Below are 19,172 nucleotides of genomic sequence, written 5' to 3' on the forward strand. Positions count from 1 at the left end.
ACATCGTTTGTTATACTTTAAGGAGCAAAATAATCATGAAATAGAAACAACATTCAAAAACCTGTTGAACGATGAACGTGTTCAAAGATATAGTGTGCGTAGTAAAACGCGACAAATAAAGCGTGAATATATGTATAAAACAAATAAAAAATCTCCATACGGCCAATAAGTGTCGGACGTGGAGTGGAATACTATTTGACAGTTTGAAATGATGAATAATTAAGTGAGGCGCGACGTACCTGCACGCGCAGCGGGTGCGCCGCCAGCAGCGCCAGCTGGTCGGGCGGCGGCAGCACGTCGGCCGCGCGCACGCGCATGCTCCGCGCGCCCGCGCACAGGAACGCCGCCAGGTACCGGTGCAGCGGGAAGTGGAACGACGCGTGCATCGCCGCGCCGCGCTCCGGCAGCGGCGCCGCGTAGTGCACGGCGTCCAGCCAGTCGCGCAGGTAGGCCAGCGCCGCCGCGATGATGCGGCGCGCCAGCGGCGCGTGCGACGCGTCCGTCAGGTGCGACAGCACCGACCACATCGGGTACGCCGCCGCCTCCAGCTCGCACGAGAACGCCGCGTAGTACGACGACGGCTCGAACTCGATGTGCCCGCCCACCTCGCGCACGTTCACGTTCATGCCCTGCAGCATGGACAGGAACTCGAACCACATGTCCACCAGCGCGTCGTCCTGCAGGAACAGCAGCGCGACGCTCTTGTGCGACAGCACGTTGTTGAAGTCCGACACGAGCGGCCAGTAGCAGTGCTCCTTCATGACGCGGCGGGTGCAGTCGATCACGTAGTGGAAGTTGTGTTTGGGGTCGTGCAGCGTGTTCTGCACGAGGATCTTGCCCATCATCATGCGCAGCGAGAGCACCATGACGTGCAGCAGATGGAGCTGCTGCACGCAGCGCAGCGCCAGCGCCTCGTTGGAGAACAGCTGCACGGACATGTGCACGACGCGGTTGGAGAGCGTGTCGGGGTCGGCGGCGTCCTCCAGCACCAGCGGGATGCGTGCGTAGTGCATCACGAACGTGCGCGTCAGGTGCTCCTGCGCACACACAACAAAATACATACACTACATTACATACGATGATATGACTCTTTACTTCCTGTTTGTCTCTTTCGTTACATATTGCTTTTCTTAATTCACATGTTATAATCGCTACACTGAGTTTAATTTTAATTCTAATGTAATTTAAATATTTCAATGTCTTTCGACGATACTTAGCAAGATGTAACCCATAAAGGTGGTGGAGGACGACTAAACGAACCGTAATGTAATGTTTAATACATACCTTGTAGTCCTGGTCGGGCAGCATGTTGAGCAGGAAGCAGACCACGTTCTGCGGGAATTCGTACTTGAACGTCCAGAATATGAACTCGTCGAGCAGCGTGTTGTGCTGCAGCCGCGGCGCCAGCGCGGGTAGATGTCGGTATCTGCAATGTTATAAATTAACATCATTTACTGGTGGTAGGTCTCTCCTATACCTAGGTAGTAGGTATACCCTGCTATGTTCATTTTTGCCGCCAAGTAACAGTAATGTGTATGCACATTGTTTCAGTTTAAAAGGACATTGTAGCCTTAATTACTTAGGATTATAAGACTTAACATTTTATGTCTCAGGTCGACAAACGCAGTGGAGTACCAAGCTCTTTGTAATTCAAAGTTCTGTATGATGTTGCTACTGTTTATGAGCTCTACAGCACATGTTCGTCTTGTCATTCAAGTGCAATAGAAACAACTTATAGGGTTCTATTTTGTTGGATGTATTGTATGGGAGTCACAACCCTAGCTAAATTAAACTCAAGGATGGCACTGTATAATTATATTCAAAGTTCCAGAGTACGTAATATACAGCGACGTAATTAGATGGTACTAGTAACTATTTAGTGGACGTACTGAGTTAACAAAGGCGCACGTCGCTTTTTATTGGAGGCATAGTGTGAGGCAGCATTCGCGCACAACTATGCACGTGCACTTACACAGCTGTCCCTAAGCAAGTGTAGCAATAGGATGGCATGTGATGAACTCACTCGTCAGGCGGCTCTGGCGCCGGGAAGTTGTCCAGCGCCCTCTCGTACATCTGGTTGGACTCCGCCATGTACGCGCCGTACTCCGTGTCGGGGAACGGCGGCTCCACCAGGTTCCGGTACATCTGCAACAAATACGTTGAAAATAAATGTGATGCGCAGTCTTTGTGGTTTTGTACCCCTACATATTTATGCTTTATTGTTGTTGGTAACCCGCTGTTAAGTATTCTGTGAAATTTCGGCAAAAATTTACATCATTAAAAATATACATCCTTACAGGTCAGAAAATCACACATCTAAGTGGGCTGTCTTTGGCACCGTTTAGATTTAATCTGACAAACGTTATAATAATATAACTGGCTACTGTTCGCGGCTCCGCCTTCGTGAATTGCATCCGGGTATCCATAACATATTTAATTATTATATCAAACATAAAAATCCAATAACAGTAACGTCATTATGCGTGCCACTGCTGATCCTGGCTTACAGGACTTATGGTGGGTGAGGACAGGACAGTCCCTAACCAGCACATAATCCTTTTAGCACCGGCTTTCGCACGTATAACGTTAGTAACAGTTACTTTCACTGATTTCTCGCTTCACTAGTGGTAGGCCTCTCATATGTGAGAGGCCGCCTAGATAGGTACCACCACAATGTCAACATCTGACGCCAAGAAGCTGTGTGCAGTCACTGTTGTGTTCCGGTTTGAAGGACGTTGAAGTCAGTGTAACTACTGGACATAATAAGACTTAACATCTCATGTCTCATGATGGCGAGCGCAACGGAATACCAAACGACACTTTATAATTCAAGGTGTTGGATAATGTTTCTACTGTTTATGGGCGGTCGTATCACTTGCCATCAGGCGAACGGCAACCTCGTCTAGTCATTCAAAGCAATAAAAAAAAAGAAGTTAAGTATATATTACCTGTGGATTGATGAGCGCCTTGGTCATGGCGGTGCGCATCAGGTCGCCCATGTTGTTGAACTCCATCAGCATCTGCACGTAACCCTCGCACTCTTGCACGGCTATGCGATAGCTGTCCGAGTTAGTCTGGCTCCCGCTGCTGGAATAAACTCGGAATAATTATCATCTTAACAAGATCGTCAGCTTGGTGTTACTCACTCACTCCCTCAGGAGTGGGTTTTATTTTCATGGGTTCACAGTCGTGTTTGCTGCATGCTGTGATTGCATTGTATGTCGTAGTTTGGGCAGGGGCAGGGGAATCAGCTATTTGATACGTAGTTCGCCCCCCTCCAAATGTGCAACCATACAGGCTACTTATCGATTTAATATACAAAGCTTAGTTAATACAAGTAAATAAGTCAGTTTTACAAATGGATTTATTTATATCACATGATTATAATTCCTTTTTAGTCCAAATTACCAAAAATTCCAAAAGATAAATAAAGGGGGCCATGAATTATTACCAATAGGGAAATTGTATACCTGATATTTCCAATATAAATCAAAATTACCATAGGACCTTGTAATACTGAGTCATTGATATAAAAATATCGCACATAGTCACAAACAGCGTAACACTGTTGCCCTGGTAACCTCGGCAGCTTAGGTAAGGCTTCGCACTTAATAATGGCACGGTTTACAATCCGATTTAACTGGAGTATTGATAACATGTAAAATAAACTGATAGATAACCTGATGATCATCATCACCGTCTATGACAATAAACTAAGCATTTGCAGATGATTTGTCTACTTTCATCTATTTACTTTTTCCCAAAACCAGCTCTGGGAAACGGGCAATTCGGTGATGCAAGAATTCCGAGCCCAAATCTCTCCTTAAACCATGCTCAGAGCCCATAAAGTATAATGTCGAGCTGTGTATCAGTATCACGAAACCCTCACCTGTTGACTCTGAAGTGTTGCAGCAGTCGCAGTATGAGGCGCGGCATCATGGCCTCCGCGACGCACATCAAGTCCGCCGGCACCGTTCCCGGTCTTGGACATTTGTTGCCGTGGTTGCTGCAGAAGCTGGAACGAAAATAAATTATAAGTATTGTTGATACAATTAAACATATATCTATATGCTTATGTACTTATATTCGCAAAGATATAAGATGCAACCAACATCTGACTTTCGACACAGAAACGGTACCGTATAATTAGCGTCAGTCATGGTCGACAACCAGAGGGCCTTGCGTTTGGCGATCCACGTTTGGAGTTATTAACGATAGTGCCAAGAGGAATCGAGAACGCCTCAATTCCCCCTGACACTGTCAGGTATGAAGAAGCGATAAAAAACACCCACCAGCACATCATCTCCAAAAAAAGTATTATAGGAAAGAAGGCGTATCGATACTATCGGAAAGTGGAACCAATAGATATGAAAAAGAATTTATTTGAAATGCATGTACATATTGTTATATTTATGGGTCTATATTGGAGACCATACTTGACAGTAAAAATGTGCCTGATAGCAACTGCAGAGTTTTACTTTTTTAACAAATGTTGTTTCTATTTCCTCGCGATACAGAATTGACATCCTGATAATGAATGTAACTGAGCGTTAGGCGTTATGAGACCTATTCACATTATCATTAGGTACGCGAGCAGCTTGCTCGTCTTGTCATCAGTGCCGGATTTATATTTTTTATGAATGTAGGCCTCTTTACTTCCGTCGCCCCATGTAGATTGTAGGTAGGTTATGTATGTATGTGGTTTCTAAAAAACTTAATAATTTTCCATTTGTTTGTATTATGGAAGGCACTAGAGTCAAATATACGAATGATTAATTAAATCGAGTGAGCGTCTTCTAAAATCTGCCACCCATATATTCTAAAATATGCAAATAGGCCGCGACCTATACGGCCTATTTGCAAATCCAGGACTGCGTGTCATTCAGTTGTATAAAAACATGTTTGCCATAATAAATCAAATATTGTATAAATCGTCGTAATCTCCACTTAAACGCTAAAATTACTTCAATTCGTGTAAAGACAGACTGTCAGACGCCGAGCTCGTATACACAGTAATCGAGTGTGAGACGATGCTTGAATAATTCAGCCGGCCCGCAGCCGACGGGCGACCTAGACCTCGGAACGGCGCAGCGGGCAAGGTGACCTGCGGGCGCGGTGCGTGCCGAGTGCAGACAGCGGCGTTGCGAGGGTCGAAATACCCTGGACAGGATAGAAGGCATGGGGTGAAGTGGTGGGTCAGACATTTTACTCTTCATCCCATTTAACTGTACTAAAGGAATCGCTTCTGGAGTAGCCGCTGTAAATTGAGCTGTAGTATATTATGTTTAAAACAATTTTAGCCCTGTATTATATACTGTCTCTCTGCTGGGCACGTGCCTCCTCTATTACTGAGAGGGTTTAGGCCTTAGTATGCTGCACTAGCCCAGTGCGGGTTGGCAAACTTCGAAATTATTATGGAAAACTTCTCAGGTATGCAGGTTTTCTTACGATATTTTCCATCACCGTTAAAGCAAGCGATAATTTTGGTCTCGGCAGTTCGTTCCGTTCCCAACTAGACCGGCGTCGCTAAGCTCTAGCCTAGGTAAGCATAATAATCTAGAAACTATCATTCTGGAATTTACAAAATCGTAGCAATCTTTGTAGCGCAACAAGCCGTAAATCGTGCAAATAGATTACATACGAGCATAGACAAATATTTGTATTATCCGCAAATATTTGCTTCATAGTCAAGTCTTATGCGACCGAAGGCCCTTCCTCTGTTATTAACATTAGATTCTAAACGAGCTCTAAATTATAATGCGATTCTAGGTAATCGATATCTCTTATCACACTAAAGCATTTAACAACAGCTACTAAATATGTATTTGTATCAGCTTTTAGTATAATGATAATATTATTATAGTTTTGTAATTGGCCAATTCCATTTCAACCGCAATGCACGCAACTGAAAACTTACTCAGGGTCCGTTCAAGTATTACGTAACGCAATTTGGAGGGGAGAGGGTCTTGTAAAACGTTACGATGCGTTACAGGGGCGGCAGGGGGTATTCGTACTACGCGTTATGAAACATTGGATTTTTTATTTAAAAAAAATACAATTGTATTTTAGCCATTTTCCGGTACGTTCCGAAAAATTGTATTTTTAGAGTTACATTTTTTTTTCGGGGCGTACAGGAAAACCTTACGGCGCGTTACATGGGGGGGGGGGGGGAGGAGGGAAGGTCAAAAATCTTCAAAAATTGAGTTACGTAATACTTGAACAGCCCCTTATACACATTTCTGTGTAAGGTGAAGTGAAGGATATGAATTAAAGACTTAAATTGGCCAGAGCGACCACTCTCCACCGCCTGCCGACCGCCGTGACCTGGCTCGCAAGCGTGGGCCGGAGCGAGTGTTGTACGCGCCCCCAACGCCCCTCGGAAATAGGGTTGCTAAATACGTGTATTACCATTGACAATTTATTTCTAATTTTTTCTATAACCTGGTGTAGCTATAGTAGAAAAAATCTAAGTAGCGATTGGTTATAACATTAACAATGTTGTTCTAAAAATGAGAAGTATTTTAAAAATATATATATATATATAATGGGAAAATCTAAGTAATATATGAGATAAAACAATGGTAAAATATTATGGTGAAACACTGAATCATCAAATCCAATATTTATAGAATCACTATTATTTTAAACATGAAAGCATAAAAGTAGCTAAACTACAACTTTAAAAACGAGTCTCAGCTGTATAGCTGAGACTCGTTTAAGTGTGTGTATAATAACATCAGCTTTTGCACGTTTCTGTCATGGCAATACTATTTAAACAAAATAAACAGCTATTATCACTGTCCAGGCCCATAAACTGTTTCCTTAAACAGGTAATAAATTACGCCATTGTGACATGAAAGTAGAACAAAAATATACACATTATAATTCCATATTACTTTCCCCGAAGTCGGCAACCCTAACAGTAGGCCCCGAAGCGCGGACCTTGACGGCGACCTTGGCGGGGGCGCGATAGGTGACGTCACGCGCTTACGTCACACAATAACACGCACGCACACACAAAGCGATAACATTCGTTTCAAGTGATTCCTATTCGAGTAGGTAATACTTGAAATGTTAGATTATACTCAGGTAACATTCCACGCTCGTTTCTTTGTATTTAGGTAAATAACAATACACGTGCATCGCGGATGAGGCATGGAGCTTGGTGAAAAATATATACACATCGTTAACATCACATGCTAGTTGCTACAATAATAACTATGCTATAATATACGCTCCTAATGCTATAGAGGTTTTAGCTAGCCAGACATGTAACTACCGGATATAAGAAGGCTTAATATCTCATCGCTTAGGATGGCGAGCGCAGTGGAATACCTAACAATACTGTGGTGTTTCTACTGTTTATGGGCGGTCGTATCGCTCACCATCAGGCGAACGGCAGGCTCGTCTCGTCATTCAAGACAATAAAAAAAACATCACATACTCTTCGAAATTCTTATGGTCATAAGGCCTGTGACGTACCTAACTTCAGTAGAAGATTCTAGATAGTAGATATTATGTTTTGGTTTCGGAGAGGCTTGTTCCTACCACTGTGGTAAATAAATCAAACTAAAAAAATACTGATCAGGTATTTACTTAATAATGAAAATGTTGCCGTCTAATACTAAGAAAATAGCATAGAATTGATTTGTGATTTCGCAGCGGTTGATTCGTAGGTTTTTGGGGTTTGAGCGCTTTAGTTATCATAATAATTTTAATCAAGACAATGAATATGTAGTTTCTATGGTTAACGAATGTTTTTTTTTAATTAATACAGTGAAAAGATCTCTAGTATTTTCTATTCCAAAAAATAATCGAAATAAAAATAAAAACACAATCAAATCTCCATATTCCGCTAACTAATAATGCATTCGCATACGAAACACGCCACGATGATATTCATTTTTGAATATAAAATTAACGGTATGCAATGTCTGGCTTTCACGTAAGTCTGCATGCGTCCTCTACAACAATATTATTATATACAAGTCTATGACGAGACTAGAAGTCGATCGGCTGATGGTAAGCATTAAGCGCCATAGTGTTACTATAAAATGAGAGGTGTTATTCGCATTTGACAGATATTTTGAGCTTTAAACAGGCGTGCAGGCGGCACTGGTCTGAGCTAGATATTTCTGTAAAACTGTGCCTTCGTTTTGAATAAATAAAAACATAGTAATCTTATCTTCATTGTGTTTATTGCTTTTTACTTATTATCTAGTTTTTAATTGGGAGCTGTCGACGGTCTACATAGTATTTAAGTTTTCCATTCTTATAAACCCTTGTGTAGTATAGTCATTTGACTAAGGTAAAGAATGTAAAACAGTTCGTCGAGCTTCGAAGCACTGATTACAATAGTTGCCTGAACCAGCCGCTTATCTATCACTGCCTGGTAGAATTCACTTTACAGTCATTTGTCACTGTACACTACATTTATATTATAAACACGATAAAAGTTGTAAAATTCCTGTTTAAGTATTTTTTTTTTATAAAATAGATTTATTTCACAAAGGTCAAACTATAGGTCACGTTTCAACATTTTCGATAATGTTGGGTACATGATTAATTGGTTTTTATAAATGTTTGTGATTTGGTGATATTTTTTGTACGATGTAGAGAGCTAGCAAAAAACGATTTGCATTATTTAGTTGAATAAATAGTTCCTTTTCAGGTTAACAAAAGGTCAACACAGCACATCTTCTTTTAATATCATAATACCAGCAAACGGGAGTCTATTACCACCAGAACTAATAGATGAACTCCGTCTCTTATTATCCTCTCATAACAGGTAGGAGTTTGCCACAGGAAATAAATGGGGGATTGAGGGGGGAATCAGTGGCGTAACAGTAAGGTGGCCTGATGGGCAAATTCTTGGGGGCTTTAGAGGTACCAAAAATTTTGGAAATTGAAAGTTTTTTGTGTATTGACTTTTAAAAATGTCGCTGAAAAAATCTATACGAGTGCAGAGTTTTCAATTTAACCACTGAACACATGACATGTTTGCCGACAAACATGACAGCTACATGACATTTACATGACTTTGCATGACAGTTACGCGTGTCACGGGAATATAACCTTATTATGTAAACAAGGTTAAGAGAGACCACATTCGTATATTTCCCACAGGCCCTTTACGGTGTAATTACGCCACTGGGTAGGATACAGGATTTCGTGGGCATTCGAGGATCTTGTTCATAGAAAATATTGATTATTTGTTTTCCTGCACAGTCCTACTCATGATATAATCACGCTAGTTCGTGAAGACGTTTGGATGTTTGTAGAATTAAACATTCACGGAAGCTAAGCCTCTAGTAAAACGTACACATTATTATCTAAGAAATAAAGACAAATTCAACACACAACAGAGTCCTGAAACATTAGCGATGATAATATAAAAGTGCGACAGTTTTCCATCTCTCATCTCAATTTCAAAGTTCCGTTCCATATTTATGGATAGCGTGGGCGCCAGTTTGTACGGTACGAAATTTGCCATTTTTCTTTTTGGAACGAATCCAGAACGTAATCATGAAGAAGATGTTTTCAGATGTTTGGATTCAGGTAGTTTATCATTCAAATACGATTGCGCAATTGCTAATTAGGCTAGTTTGATACCTATAGAATCAGTTATAAAACCAAATTAAAAAAATATTGTGTATTGAGAATAAAGTTGGCAGTTGTTCTAAGAAAGAATTGGCACTATGCCTCGAAGCCTACGTAAAGACCAGGAGGGAAATATTCCAGGATGAAGGAAAAAAGGCAATTTATTGCCCCTCAAAAACATTCAAACATAAATTAAATTCGTATTTCAGTTAATATAAAAGTAAAATCAACGTTATAATCAGTTCAGTTGGTAGTTAGGTAAACGAGACGCGATATATTATAATGTATATAGGTATGTATATTGATAACCAAGCACGTGTAAACTGCGAATCACGTTTAATAAAAACTTCGTTAATCTAAACATAGCTTTTTTTTACAGCGCATGAATATATTCTTAACATGCCATTTAAGAATTATTGTTTATCGGAATTAGATTTAACATATTTCGTAAGCAAAAATTTTCCATGCGCTCTATAGGAAGAACATGTATTTTTTAAGTCCTTGTTTAAGTAGCTTTGTTAAGTATAACATATAAACCTTACAATAGAATATCTGTTCAAATACCAGGTCAATGAACAAGTCTATCACAAGATTCATAATTTATTGTATAAAAAATAATAAACTCAAAGCGCGCTAAACGTTGGATGAGAAATGACTAGTCGACGAATCGATTTCCTCTAACTAGTTTATGCCTCGTTCTATGTAACTTTCTATTTTATACTCGGTAGAACGCCTCATCAATTCCCTAGAAAGATCATAAAAATCACGTCAATGAACGTTACACAAATTAAATTTCACGTAAAATTGTTACGTAATATTATGGTCGCAATACGTAAAAATGAATAGCCTGCTGATTTCACTATTATACTAAATAAAATCCAAAAACATTAACTTTATACACAAATTATTTAAAAAAAACATGACAGGGTGTAATTTATGAAATTAAAATTACACGCGGCGAAGTGACCGGCAATTCAAACAAAATAAAACCGATTGCTCTCTCCATACGCGTTCGATGTTATAATACTGTTTCACCATAAATAATCCCAAACGACAATATTGCGTCATTGTTGGCTCTTGAACCTGCGGAGGCGGCTGACAGCGCTCGTGACGTCACGGGACTTCTAATCTACTGGATCATCCGTCTTCGAAGCCTTTCTTAATCAATGTAATGAATATAGTTAACATCCATGCGAATTGGTGCTAAACTGAGATCAACTTTTAAGCAGACAATAACTTTTAGTAGTCATGTAGTTACGTCATCTAATCCTACAAAACCGGTAGTATAATACACATTGAGTTACAAGGAAGATACTGGGCAGTGTTTATTAGTATCATACAATATTGGCTTTAGAAAGATATCGCTAGCCTAAATAGTAAATATATTTTTATTAATTTATTTTGATACACCAACAGCATATTACATATTATCATATAGGTTATATTGTGACTTTATAAATTTTCAAATATGTATGCCTATTATAGGCATACACAGCCTTGACCATAAAGTGTTAAACAAGAAGCTAAAACTATAAATTATATATTTTTACTTGACCAGTTAGTCGGCCATGGAATCATGCAATCTATGACTGAATTTTCAATCGACTTCTCTATCGAAATGTCTTTCGAATAATTTTAATCATTGTAAAATAAATAAACAGTCGTAATGAAATAGCAAGCTTATCTCCGGCGTGCTGTAGTAAATGCAGCCCTAACATTATTTTGTTCTTAGAGCGGAGGTTATAAACAGATCTGACGTCACTACCGCCCCCACAAGTCCGGCTCGACTTAACATCCAGTTAGAGGTATTGAAGGGACTTGTCGATGATATAATACAGATTTTTATATACAATTTAATAAAGAGACAAGCTTGTTTATTGTTTAGAGGTAAATGCCACGACTGCACTAACATGTAAACACTATTCAGAGTTTTGGCAAAGCAATCGAAGAAATTGTACTAGACCGAGGATGGTGAACCTTTAGTGGTCAACATGCTATTATTAATAAAAAAAAAATATGACGTGTAACGTGCCACCCAGGACTTCGGAGTCGGTACCTAATAACAATCAAACATTGTTTTCGTACATTTGTTCATGTATTTATCTAGCTTAACCAACAATTTTAATGACTAATGTTTAATTATGGTGTAACAGTATTATAACATCGAAAATACAATGGCGTGTAACGTACCATCTTGGACCGGTTTTATCTATCTGAGTATTCCTTTTTACCGACTTTTTCATGACCCAATTATGTTTTTGTTTTATTTTATTTATCGGGTATCGGCAAAATGGCTTCACTGCACCTGATGATAAGCAAAGTGAAGTCTAAAGAAGGATACATATACAATGTATGACGTATTACTCGCGTGCCCGAATTATTTTGTCACTCGCCGCCACTGGCACGCGTGCCATTTGTTCGCCATCCCTGTACTAGGCTAATTATAAAAAGTCCTTGTTAGCATCCAGAGGTGGGCGACGTTAACTGCCGCAAATAAGTGCCGTTAGCAAGTTAAAATTATTATTGTCCTTCATGTACTTGTTGTGTTTATGGTTCTATATAAAATAATTCTACGCATCAGATGTTACGTCACTAATCCGTATATATCCTTTTTAATTTTCAATTAAGTGCCATGCTACTACAATACTAATGACCATTTTCAATAAACTATTGGAATTTTAATCTTCGATCAGATCCCAAGAATAAACCAATCAAAACAAGTTGTTTGTAAGCATGACATAAAATACTTTATTCTGATTGGTCCATTTACGTGACTGCTCGAAAAGCGTTTATTGAAAACTGCGATATACACTAAGAACTATCGTAAGAGATCTACATTCATTTATACTACTATCATAAATGCTATAGTTTGAATGTTTGTTATTCAATAACGTTAAAACAGCTGAACGGATGTGGATACAATGTGACATAGATATAGATTACAGTCTGGAATAGCACATAGGCTACTTCTTACCCTGGAAATATATATAGCTGGATGTATAACCAGGGAAAACACACGCGAGCAACGCCGCGAGTGAAAGCTATTCCAATACAAAGCCGCACACTCACCCGTCCTCTTTCATGACCGACTTGTCGCCGCAGTCGCAAGCGCCGCCCGCCTGCGACAGGAACATGTTGAAGTCGTGCGTGGAGTGGTCGCCGCGGTGGAAGCACTCGCGGCAGATGGACATGCACGGCGATATGCCGCACGTGCGACATCTGTACGCGACCACGCGCGGTATCCACACCAGACCGCATTTGTCGTGCTTGTCGTAGCTGCGCACTGTCGACAAAAATGAAGAAAATTAAATGTTGTGTGTGATATGTGCGTTATGCGATATTTTGTTCTAAAATGTATGGTGAATATTTTTGTATTCCTTGCTGGATATTTGCTTAGAAAGCTAAACAAATTGGTAGGTTCTGTTGGAGACGGGGTGGTTACTTAGCATAAATATTGTTACAATCGACTGTAAACCGGCCATTACAAACGTAAATATCGTGAAAAACCTGAAATTCTAAAGATATAGAAGCGCTTTATCGTTCCTTAAAAATAAAACCTTCATAATAATTCACCGAAGGCCCACACACCAGCGAACACGAATAAAAACAAATCATTTCTCAATTTTAAACAACATCGACAAAAGAAACGAGTAAACAAGAGTACAGACTACAGACGTCGTAAATTAAATTTAATTTTGGAACGAGCCCTAATCAATATTCCACGTATGCCTGCATGAGATATGCTTCGAGGTTTTATGATGTCCTGGTACTCTCTCATTGTTTCAACCTCTCTCTTCATGCATGATTTCTTTTTGTTATCTCAGTAAATGAGTCATGCTGCATGATATCAATGAATACTCCATTGTATAAATAGTTTGCTAGATGGTAACTACCCGTGCAAAAATTAACACCACCTTCAACTTTGAATTATAAATTACTGCAAGGTTTTGCTGAACAACTTGGGATTAGATGACCACAAAAACATTAAAAAGCCCTAATACGGGTTGTAGACTGTAGACTAAGCTTATTTAGTTTATTTTAGCTCGCATAGCTGAGAAAATTACATAAGTAATACCTTAGTTTACATAGTTTGCGGTCTGCATTCAAGTACAGAAAAATATATCAGCCATGCGAGCTAACTAAACAAATTTACCTTAACTTTAAATCTGCAATTGGCGTAGGAGTTGCATCGAAACAAACATGATGATTTAGACATAGTAAGAGTGACTAACTATTCTATCAATGAAGTTAAACCTGGTATTCTTGATGGCAATTTGAATAATGCTTTATACACTTTGAGTTACATGGACATTAATTAAATACATGTAGATTATGTACTTATAAACAAACTATCGTCTCAACTTATGTACAGTTAAAATTTAAACCGGTGATTAGAATTTCATGTGCGGCAACGAGCTATCGTTACATTAAAAACACATTAAACCGTCGCCCGGTTAATAGCATAGATAAAGTTGACTTAACTACATGGTATCGGCTGCAGATTAAATGACGTGTTTGAACTATGGAGTATGCAGTAGAACCTGGAATAATGCCGCCGGCGTTGGAAACACAGTTTTAGGTTCGATTTTGCGTTGTATCACTATTGGACCAAATTGAGATTTGACATAATGTTGGCACGGATTTTTTCGTAGTGTTATTTTAAGTTTAATAAACAATTGATAAGCATTTTTGTAATTTTACATTTTGACGAATTCGTGAAAGTGTATTTTTTACACATTTGATGAACAATAATACGAGCAACTTGCTCGCCTGGTGGTAAATGCAACGACAGCCCAAAGGGCGGGGTAATACATTTTTTTTAATTTACAAAACTTTACGGGCCAATGCGCCGCGCCCGTCACCCCAAGACTTCTGCCGGTATTCATAAACGTTGCTCAACTAAGTATAGAGCAACATTTTGATAAAAGTCTATTTCTCAATGGTTTCAGCACGATAGCCTTCGCAGTGCATAGTAATAGGGTGGGATGGGAAGCTGTGATTGACCGAAATTGAGTTACGACTTTGGCTGTTATATCAACAAAGCTAAATGAAACTGAAATTGCAGACACTACGTGTTCAGGCGCACTGTGTTTCCTCTTAATATTGTTTGTGAATATGGAAAATTTGTCCAATCCGAACGGGATTTGGACACATTGCGCCATTACGTAACGCTGATTAAACCACATAGTCATTTCAAAACACAATGAGTAGTTTTACTAAACGATGAACTAAGTCTTGAATCACTTAGGTCATCCTTTAGTATTGTGTATATATTATGTAAATTTGTTTGATATCCTAGAGCTTAACGGTATTACATAATACATAGTGCAGTTGCCAAAAAGTATGCCAAATTCGTCTTCCTGTGTAACTTAGGGATATCGAGTAAACCAACAGATACTGACAAATAAGAAGAAATTGGTTGTTGCTTATGTATCATTTCTTATGGTTATTAAATATATCGAAATAGTTTTTAGTTTAATAATTGTAAACATTTTACAGAATTTTATTTATTAAATAGGTAAAAGTAAAGTGTTTTTATTTGTGTAAATTTCATTTGATTATTGTTGACCATATTTCCCTCAGTGTTAGGAATATTACTTATGTATCGCCTGCAGTTCATTTGCTCATGCGTTTTGGCATTAGCGCGAAACATCCGGAAGGCGAGCTGCATTCTAATGTCCATGGGTTTGTGGCAGTGACATCATGGATTATGCAAGAATCCAGACAAAATGGGTTTTGAGAGCAGGTGATACCGTCTGAATTGCCTTGTACATTACTAATTTCCAATTTTGATATACCCTTTTTTTAAATACACCCAACAGCCCTAATAATATACGGGTCTTATCGTCCAGGACTTTCATTCACACAACACCCAAACCCAAAATACATACTTGGCAAGGTTTATTTCCCGTCAAAATTCTTGTTTAATTATGTATTCGTGAGATACACGTATGGAAAATTACATTCAATCATACACCGCTTAAAAAAAACTTAAAACCATTACGAGACAAAAGCTTTAATCGTGAATCATCCGGGGGAATACCAAAAAATTGTTCGACGCAAGAAATCCAATTATGACGAGGCGAAGTCGAGGCAGAGGCGAGGGTCCCGCCGAGTCCGGTGAACAAAACTTCGCTGCAAGACGGCAAGTCATCGTTTTTAATTATGATACAGAGGTCCGAGTGCGGTGACTTGGTTCCAAGCGGTAGATGCTCACATACTATTGATTCTACGCACACTATTTTGTCGTGCGTTTTGGGGTTCTTAGCTCGTAAATCAAGATTGGAGATTCGTAAACGACGCATTTCTAGCTTTGTATTAAAAATTAACATTAGTTTCTATTATGACGACTTGTCCGTATTACATCGCAAATTCGGTCAATCGATACAATCAGTGCCCCAGTAACACCGCTGCATACACCTTAGAACGTAACGGCGGGATCTTCAATCTTATGCCTATATGTTTAAGACATCTTAATTGTCAAGATAATTATCCCTCATACGATATATTTCTGCTAAATGGACAACAAATCTAAATTCCCTACCACAACATAGAAAAGCACATGCAACAGAACAATATAGTCCAATTATATGTAGCAACTAAAGAGTAACATTACTAATAATCCCTTCGGTATAATTGTCAACCGAGTATCAACAGATCGTCCGATTGTTCGTAGACTTGTTTCTCACAATTAAGTAATATAAAGTTACGTGCAAAGCTTTGAACGACGATAACTTGAAGCTTACTAAGTTGTTTAATAAAATGCATGCATCAGTGCGTTTGTAAGTAAAGATAATATTCCCATAAAAGGCATCTTATCAGAGAAGCCGACGAGCCTTTATCATAACATGACAGAAAATATTATGGCAAAGCAATTACCTTTTAATCTAAGGTTGCCAACTGTTATGTCAATAACAATTTTTATGATACTGTATCCTGTTTAATACATAATACTGTAATCTAATCATCCTTTAATCATTTAGTAGGAGGTATAAAACCGATTTCTAATAATATTATCGTCGGAAACTCTCACAAATAACGAAGTTATGTGACAGTTTGAACATACATTATATGAGAAACAATATAGTTTTAGGTAAGGTAATTTTTTTTTCAGAATAGCTGGTTGCATTTTTTTTAAGTGATTACCATTTCTGTCAAGGAATAATCATCTCTCGTCAGTCGACATTCTATTGGAGCGCACTCCACTTATCATCAGGTTCTTACACCTGGTCACTTTGCCATGCCGGTAAAAAAAAAACATTCACATTTTTTACTACGACAAAAAGTCTTTGTATGTGATGGATGTTCCGAAACCCTCACGTTCAAATATAATTGTAACGCAGCCGTTGATAAACATCAAATCATATACAATACACGTGATTAGTTCTGAGACGGCACGTGAAATACAAACATTGAGAATATCGGCTTAAATATTCCACACAACAACGCACAGGCTGTTTGACAATGTGATTATGGTCATTTTCGTATATATCCTTCCCCTGGATTTAGGCAGCTACAATAATACATCTTATTTTCCCCATAATATTATGTTTTGTCGCATAAAATACGCAGGAGGTTGCTGGATGCAGGCCACTTACAATAGGGCGATTTGGAATTTTTTTGGGGGAGGTTCATGTTCAGCAGTGGACATCCAACGACTAATGATGACGATGATTATGATTTGAGTCAAATGGTTACAAAATAATTATGTATGAAGGACTCGTTTCACCAAGTTTTAAAAGATAATATTATCTCAGTGCATACCGGAGTGGGCACGTCGCAGTCATGTCTGAGATCATACGTCCAAAAGCAACGTTTGTTTAGGATTCATTCACAATAAACAATGTTTTCGTGGGTCTATGGTAAACATTGGAAAAATACGTCTAACAAAGGGGTGCATTACATTACCCAGCAACTACAAACCAATTTTGACTGTTCGCCTGGACATTACTAAACAAGTTTGTCTGGAAATCCTCAAGGGTGGTTTATTTTGAACAGTAGACTTCCAAAGCCCGATGAATGATACTGATGGGCACCTTAGTCGATTTAATAGCGTTTTGTAAGGTGAGTACAAATATTCGGTACCCACAAATCTCTATATTATTTTTCCCATATCTCTAGCACACATGACTTTCCCTCATGGCGGTGACCAATCCCCATCAAAGATATGTTTAATGGTTCAAAATATAAATGAATTAAAATAAACACATCGTCAACTGTACATTTACCATATATTCAGTTTTGAACAAACAAACGCGTCTCGAACAGCGTGAACCAGCGACGCGTCGATAAATCTTCAGAATATTTTGAAAATCAAATCAATGTTTATCGAATCGAATACAAAGGAGACAGGCCGTCGGTCTTGTTTCTTGTGAAACTGAACGGGTCAATGAACCCCACGGGAAGCTCATGTCGTACTTTGGCAACAAAGAATTGGCCATCACTCAAATACATTTGCCAGGTATGTTTGCATTGACTTAAACATTCCAATGTAACACCGATTGGTATAAAGATTTTATTGACCATATTAAGACTGATATTGCGTAGGTTATAACACTTAACGCAACTTGTACTATTGTTGCAAATTACTTATCGTCTAGTGAGCTAGACTGCACAAACCATTTTCATACTTTGAGTTGCGTAACACTTATTTGAATAGGTTTTAAATGATTAACAAAGCTATATAATTAATAATAATCCCTTTATAAGGCTTAAATAAGGCGTCCATACTTCTCTCCATGTGTCACGTCGTGCCAAAAACAAAGAACTCTTGTAAATGCTGTAGCGACGTAATACGCAATGTTTACTCCAATGCGGCAAACGGCAATGTGGCTGCGAGAATTCGTAAATTACCCCTGAATATGTACACACATTTAACATGTTATTTTACTGCGTAAGTCTCTTTAAGTAAGGCAGATGTGAGAGATATTCTCCTCACTGAGGATAAAGATCGAGCGATTAACCAAATGTATCCATCGAAGCATGAAGATTGGCAATCTTGATCAGGACAACGCTCGGCAGACAGAAAGACTAGACAAGTCTCATCTATTCACATAATAAAGTATTCTACACAACATTCTTGAGACGTGATTAGACGTTCAGCTCGGCCAGACTTCAGACCCAGTACAAATATTTGCACACACAAACATCTGTTTCGATTCACGATACGTCATCTTTCGACATTACAACTTATATTAAAATAAAGTAAAATGAAACATTCAATTGAAACCGTTATAAATATTATTGCGCCTGCAAGAAGCATTGAAGATCATAAAACGATGCTCATCTGGCAATTGACCAGAAAAGAGCACTCAAATAATATAATACCGTCGGAAGGCATACATAATTCTATTTTGTAGCACTATTATGACGTTAGGAATTTATAGCCGAAATTGAAACTTGTTTTTGTCGATACTATTTTGAGTACTATGAGAGGCTTGCAACAGTTAGTAACAAATAGTAAAGTACCATGTGTTCTTTGTTGGAATTACAGTTGTTAGTCAGCAGTAAAAAAAATATCAGCTGAGCTTATGGTGTATAGATCACTAGTTGAGTTTTTTTACGTATTTTGT

General features: G+C 38.7%; 1 protein-coding gene across 1 annotated transcript in view; it reads right to left on the minus strand.

Annotated features, from left to right (window-relative positions):
- LOC115452559 (E3 ubiquitin-protein ligase Ubr3) overlaps positions 1-19,172 on the minus strand; it is a 108,276-nt gene that overhangs the window by 65,361 nt on the left and 23,743 nt on the right. The window contains exons 2-7 of the mRNA XM_037438469.1: positions 12,670-12,883; positions 3,890-4,015; positions 2,949-3,087; positions 2,024-2,145; positions 1,285-1,426; positions 240-1,037 (exon numbers count right to left, since the gene is read on the minus strand). Of these exons, the coding sequence (XP_037294366.1) occupies positions 240-1,037; positions 1,285-1,426; positions 2,024-2,145; positions 2,949-3,087; positions 3,890-4,015; positions 12,670-12,883 (1,541 nt within the window). The remainder of the gene's footprint in view (positions 1-239; positions 1,038-1,284; positions 1,427-2,023; positions 2,146-2,948; positions 3,088-3,889; positions 4,016-12,669; positions 12,884-19,172) is intronic.

This window comes from Manduca sexta, chromosome 14 (genome assembly GCF_014839805.1).
Source record: "Manduca sexta isolate Smith_Timp_Sample1 chromosome 14, JHU_Msex_v1.0, whole genome shotgun sequence".
Lineage (NCBI taxonomy): Eukaryota > Metazoa > Arthropoda > Insecta > Lepidoptera > Sphingidae > Manduca > Manduca sexta.